At 34.8% G+C, this 6633-nt stretch overlaps 1 protein-coding gene across 1 annotated transcript; it reads left to right on the top strand.

The window, feature by feature from the left end:
- Positions 1 to 3526: 3526 nt before the first annotated feature.
- On the top strand, positions 3527 to 6633 carry LOC131151759 (chlorophyllase-2-like). Its single transcript, XM_058103163.1, has 2 exons — positions 3527 to 4041; positions 5835 to 6633. The coding sequence occupies exons 1-2, from the start codon at positions 3691 to 3693 to the stop codon at positions 6516 to 6518; spliced, it is 1035 nt and encodes a 344-aa protein (XP_057959146.1). The 5' UTR covers positions 3527 to 3690; the 3' UTR covers positions 6519 to 6633.

Genomic DNA, 6633 nt, shown 5'->3' with positions numbered 1-6633 from the left:
CTTAAAATCATCATAGTTAAGTTTGGATAATCAAAAGACTAATAGCACTAACAAATTTAGATATCTTAATTCTATTATGCAAGGTTAAAGGAAAATTGAAGAAGATGTGCTACATAGAATTAAGACAAGTTGAATAAAATGGAGGAGTGCGTCATTTGTGTTGTATATGTAACGACCCGAAAAATGTTAACTAGTTAAAATAATAAGAAAGAAAATAAAAGGTAAAAGAGAAAATAGAAGAAAGAGAAAATAAATTTTAAAAGGTAATAAGCAGGCGCTCATCGACGAACTTAATTTTCTTGTCGACGAGCAATCTTTTGAGCCTCATTGCCGAACATGCATGTCTCGTCAACGAGGACTTACTGAGAGAGGTTTTCATATTTATGAATTTCATCGACAAGCTCCCGGATTCATCCACGAACAGTGTTCTTGGGCTCGTCAACGAGTCTAGATGTCTCGTAGATGAGGCTACGTGGCAAGTTGCCTATAAATAGGCAAAAATCATAATTTCAGCGAAGGAATTCATTTTCTTCTGTTTCTCTCTCTAAAATTTGGCTCTCCTACCTTCTCTCTACCATTTCAGCCTCGTTTCTCCTCGGTTCGACGATTAGAAGCTACCACGTTGATCCTGGAGAGATTCTCTACAACTTAGCCAGAACAAAATTTCAATTTGAGGAGTTTGGGAATCATCCCAAAATAAGGCTAAGTAGGATATTTTAAGTTATATTGTTAATATGGAATGTATAGGGCATAGGGAGTGATAAAATAACATTTTTTTGAAATTTGGGTTGATAAACTCAGGGTTTTTTGAATTAGGGTTCGGGTGAGTATCGACAACATCATTTCGGGGTTTTCGCATGCAAAATTTAGAAGAACGGGTAAGGGGAATTTATTATAATTGGATTTTTATTAAAGTTTAAACTAGTTACTTCGAGAATATAATATATATATATATATATATATATATTTAAGTATGATTTATTTGAACCATTGAACATTTGGGAAAATATTAACTTCTGATTTATATATATATGGAAAAGAAATTGTGTGGCTGGAATACAACTTTTTACAATTTAATTGGTTGTTGTAAGAATAGGATGATGAAATATACAGTTGGATTGAGAACAATGGTTAATTGTGGATTAAGACATGTTGTGAATACTGATTGGTAATGAATACAGATTGATTGTGAATACTGTTGCTTGAGTTTGCTGCGTGACAAATAAAGTGAAATGTGTGTGTGGATTTTTGTGTAAATCACAATATAATGTTGGCAGGCCTGAGAAGTTCGTTATATTACCTAGATGTCATCACGATATACGTTGGCAGGCCTGAGGAGTTCGTATATTGTCATTATATATTGGGCTAGAGCATTGGCAGTTCTAAGAAGGTTGTTCTACTGATATACTACGGGTAAGTCATGGGGATTTGTACGGGTGGTTAGTAGTGCCTAAGTAGGCCACGTTGTGTTCATGTGATGATGTTTGTTTTGTGTGGACCATGTGATGATGTTTGTCCTATGTGGACCAGTCCTATGTGGACCGTGTGATGATGTTTGTCTTGTGTGGACCAGTCCTGTGTGGTCCATGTGATGATATTTGTCCTGTGTGGACCAGGTGATGATATTTGTCCTGTGTGGACCATGTGATGATGTTTGTCCTATATGGACTAGTCCTGTGTGGACCATGTATAATTTATATGGAATGTGATATGATAAAATGAATGATATATTAATTTAATTATATGTATATATAAATGACAAAGTGAAGCTTTCTGCCAAGAGCTTACTAAGAAAGACGAGTGCTCTGGTATTTTTAGTTGATGTCAAGGCAGAGGGAAGCTATTTGTATGGGCAGGTAATCTTCCATATTCTTGGAGACTTTGTCTATATACATAGCCCGAAAGCTTACCAAGTAAAGTGAGTGCCCTGATACTGGTGTTAAAGTAGAGGGAAGCTACTTGTATGGGCGGTTAATCTTCCCTATTCTCGAGTAATATTATTAAAAATAGTTATGAATGTGAGTATGAAATCAGAAGTCAGTATTTATGCATATTAGATATGAGTATGAAATCAAAGACCAAAGTTGATATTATTGATGTGTTTCTTAGCTGCGGTTAATGGTGAATGGCAAACAAATATATATTTTGTAATATTTAAACACTCTGCCACACACACTGCTATGATTTGTTCTTCCTTACTGAGATGTGTCTAGCCTTAGTGGATGATTATATTTTCAGATCCATCAGGAGGTCGTGTTTAGGAGTCTGGCAGGGTAAAGTTTTGAGTATTTTGGAAAGTTTGCATAAACAGGTTATGTAAGTTTATGTTTTTTTTCAAACACTGGTATGTAATATAAGCGAATGGTGACGAATGTTTACGGGTCATATATATGTATATAGGTTGACTCTGATATTTGAATTTTAGGTTATATGTTTTAATTCCGCTGCATAATTGTTGTGTATGGTATCAGAAGCTGGTCTATGTGACATGTGACCTCGGCATTACAGTATACACATAAAATTAAAGAGTTTTATAAGAAGACTATAAAACCAACTTTATATATATATATATATATATATATATATATATATATATATTATAGTTCAGAATGTTGAGTAACTAATAAACAATATATATAAAAAATAAAAATTGTTGAAGTGCGAATGTTAAGTCGGATGAGTAGTTTAATATAAAAGATAGAGTAAGAAATGAGCATATACACAATAAAACAAGATAAAGAAGAGACGACTTAGATGATTTGTGCATTTGAAACGTAGACCTAATAGATCATCTGTGAAGAAGAGTGAGTGAGTTAATTATGTTTTTTGACGTGAAAAAAATGGATAGGGATAGATTTAAAATGACTTGAAAAGAAGTAGTAAAGAAGGATTTAATCATCTCTAATCTAATAAAAGAAAATACTCTGAATTATGTGAATTTGGCGAAAAAGAATTTTTGTAACCGGTCTACATATTGAGACTTAAGTTTGTTGATGTTGTTGTTATTGTTGTGTATATGCATATATATAAGAAGTTTTATCAAATACTAAAACTTCTACCAACTAATTGACTATTATAATGAAGCAAAGAAATACCTATAATGAATAGTTATTCTCGTATAAAATTTAAAATCCATAATAAATTATATATAATAATATTTGAACCCGCCTCACTAGACTCGCATCAAATCATACCTATATAGATCTAGTTCTAACATGAAATGTTGAGATCAATGAATTCTAAGTCATACTAACCGTTCCTTCTACGATTTATTTTTTATTTTTATTTTTTTCATAACAACCGCATCTGAGTTTGAACCCAAACCAAGCTGACCAAATGAGCCAAAAATTATATTTTGAAACCCAAGCCAAGGCCCAGGCCGGTAGGCCCCCCTGCAAAGCTAGAGTTCATCAGCTCTCTGTAAACTGGGTCAGGGCCATGGAGGCCTTGGGCGAAGCTTGGCCCTAAGCCCAAGAGCGCATGCAGCCCAAGGCTTAAATCAAAGTCATCAGAATAATCACATCCTGCTAGAGGCTATAAAGGATTGATCGGTGTCCACACACGTAGTAAAAGTTATCGTCTCCCCTCACTCAACACACATCAGGAAATTAATAAATTTACAGAAGCTAGCTAGGTTGAAGAAAAGTAGTTGTGATGATTAATTAATTTCTACAAGGCCGGATTATAATCATGCTGCCTTCTTCTTTATCCTCGACGCTCAGTGCTGCTGCTTCTACAGATGTCTTCGACATTGGAAGGCACAGCACAGTGCTTCTGAAGATCGAGCCTGCTGATGAGACTTGCTCCTTTTTAAAGAAGAAGTCATCCTCATCCTCATCCTCATCCTCGTCCTCATCTTCTTCTTCTGGTAATGACAGTACTGATCATCCGCCCCCAAAGCCGCTGTTGATTGCTGCCCCCTCTGACGATGGAGAATTCCCAGTGTTGCTGTTCCTCCATGGTTACCTCTTCTACAACTCCTTTTACTCCCAGCTTCTCCAACACATCGCTTCCCATGGCTTTATTGTCGTTGCTCCTCAGGTCATCGATCACCTCTCACTCTCTCCCTCACACACACACACACACACACACACACACACACAGAGGCACACCCAGCAGAGGACGTGAGTTTGGATTTCAGTCGCGGATGGTGTTAATTGGATCCATACATAAAAAATATCTATATGCTTTCATGGGCGTTTTTTTTCTATTCCCATTTCCATGTTAGGAGTCCTGTTGGAATGCATCCTATAAAACTAGAACCGATTTTTGTAATGCCAAATTGTATTAGGATAAGTTTAAATTTACATTTATTTAAATTTAAGTTCTTTTGTTTGAAGGTTTGGAAGTATATATTTCATCCTTTTAATTTGATTTTTTTTTTTTTTGTGAATTTTAGTATAATTTAGTATAATTTTGCTTTGCATTTTGATTCAAATTTATATAACTTTAAATTCATGATTAAGTTAGCATTATTTTCCATTCAACAACTACTGTATCATGAATATCTCATCAAACTTAATTAAGCCATCAATGTCACCAATTGGTACGAGATATTTGTACCATCATTTTCCTTCTTTCCTTCATGTGAAAGGCATTCCAAACTCTAAGCTACATCAGGCCTATGGTTGAGGGAGGAATATGGCACCACAACCATTAGTTTTTCTTTGAATTAATGAAATGACAAATTAATGAAATGACAAATTAATTATTTAACAAATATGTGAACTTGTCAAGGTTAATTGCATTCTATATATTCTTGCATATTAATTATAAGTGTTTGTTCTAAAAGTAACTGTTACTTTAATTAGATACGATTTGCAATCTCGTAACCAATAATTAGTACTTACAAATATACAAGTGAAAAGCGTACCTATACTGAAACTTACTATTATAAAAATGTCAAGTTAGAATTGAAATTTATAGAAAAGTAGATGTGTATGAAGTGGAATGTAATTAAGTCTTATACCACTTTAATGACTCGAAATTGATATTAACGTAATGCTAGTTTCATATAGGAATTAGGATTTCATTATGAAGTACACACTACAACAATTGAGGTTAAGGTAGAAATAAATTTGAAAATATCATCTCTAAAGGTGGACGAACCAATATTGGTCTTGTGAACTTAAAATTTAAAGTTTTTGATTTGAAATCGTGTACAGTAGGTTTAAACAAAATGAGTTACTTAAGTGGATTGAATTATGTCAAATTCTCACAAATCTAAATTCAAAACTTGAGTTCCATATTTCCAAATGTAGTATAAATACATAAAGTAGACTCAAAATTTATTTTGTTACTACCTATTAATTTGTTAATCTTCGTAATTCAGTATTGTTCATTTAAAGACAATTCTATTTTTCTTTTTAATTTTTCAAAGTATTTAAAGAGCACAACCTTATTTTTCAGTTTTTCAATATTTATATGGAGAACTTGAAAAGCAACTAAAGCTCAATTTTCATATTTTTCTCTTTAAAAATTAATTTTGAAAACTGAGAACAATGTTTTTTTTTTTTGTCAAAGAATATGGTAGACTTCCCGAGTTCATATTCCATGAATTTCCTAGTAAGACTACTATGTCACAATCTCACATTGGATGTGTATTAGGAAAATCTTGAACTTATAAGAATAGTTTGGATTCTAACTATTTAACATGTATTTTATAAGACAAACATATATATGAGAGACATTGGTATTAACCAAAGACTATTATAGTGGTCCTAATAAAACTTCAACTAATAAATTTAATAATACACTTTTTGTAATATTGTTAGTAGATATTTATATTCACCACTCTGCTTATATAATGTTTTCCTTGAAAACTTCATGAACAGTTATATGTTGTGGCTGGAGCGGACGCAACTGGGGAAACAAACTCTGCTGCTGAAATTGCAAATTGGTTACCTCAAGGCCTCCAAGACTTTCTCCCTGCCCATGTCCTCGCCAACCTGAAGAAGCTAGGACTCGCCGGCCACAGTCGCGGCGGCAAGGTCGCGTTCGCGCTAGCCTTGAATAAAGTAGCCACCTCCACCACCACCTTAAAATTTTCAGCCTTGATTGGTATAGACCCAGTTGATGGAATGGACAAAGGGAAACAAACTCGGCCTCCCGTCCTCACCTATGTTCCCCAGTCCTTCGATCTCAGTATGGCGGTGCTAGTGATTGGTTCGGGCCTCGGTGAGGTGAAAAGGAACCCTCTCTTCCCTGCCTGCGCCCCCAAGGGAGTTAACCATGAAGACTTCTTTGAGGAGTGCAAAGATCCTAGAGGCCATTTTGTGGTGAAGGATTATGGTCATGTAGACATGTTGGATGATGACACTGAAGGAGTTAGGGGCAAGGCTTCGTATTGTTTGTGCAAAAATGGGAAATCAAGGGAGCCCATGAGGAGGTTTGTAGGGGGGGCTGTGGTTGCTTTCATGAAAGCTTATTTGCATGGAGAGTTTGGGGACTTGGTGGCCATTAGAGAGGGGAAGGTGATGTTGCCTGTGGAGCTTCAAGATGTTGATTTTCTTGTGTGAAGCTAGGTTAATTGAGCTTGTTTTTAGTTTGGAGCTAGGATGTTTTTCGATTGGGTTTGAATGGGTTTAGACATTGGAATTTAGTTAAATTCAATTAGAATCCAAAGTTAATCTA

The sequence above is a fragment of the Malania oleifera genome, chromosome 3 (assembly GCF_029873635.1).
Source record: "Malania oleifera isolate guangnan ecotype guangnan chromosome 3, ASM2987363v1, whole genome shotgun sequence".
In the NCBI taxonomy this organism is placed as follows: domain Eukaryota; kingdom Viridiplantae; phylum Streptophyta; class Magnoliopsida; order Santalales; family Ximeniaceae; genus Malania; species Malania oleifera.
Note: the sequence above shows the minus strand (reverse complement) of the source record. Positions and strands in the feature narration are given on the sequence as shown.

Excerpts from the sequence above, each read along its gene's own strand:
- LOC131151759 (XM_058103163.1), top strand. The coding sequence starts at position 3,691 with ATGCTGCCTTCTTCTTTATCCTCGACGCTCAGTGCTGCTGCTTCTACA. Across the intron at positions 4,042-5,834 it reads TTATTGTCGTTGCTCCTCAG|TTATATGTTGTGGCTGGAGC; the intron begins GTCATCGATCAC and ends CTTCATGAACAG.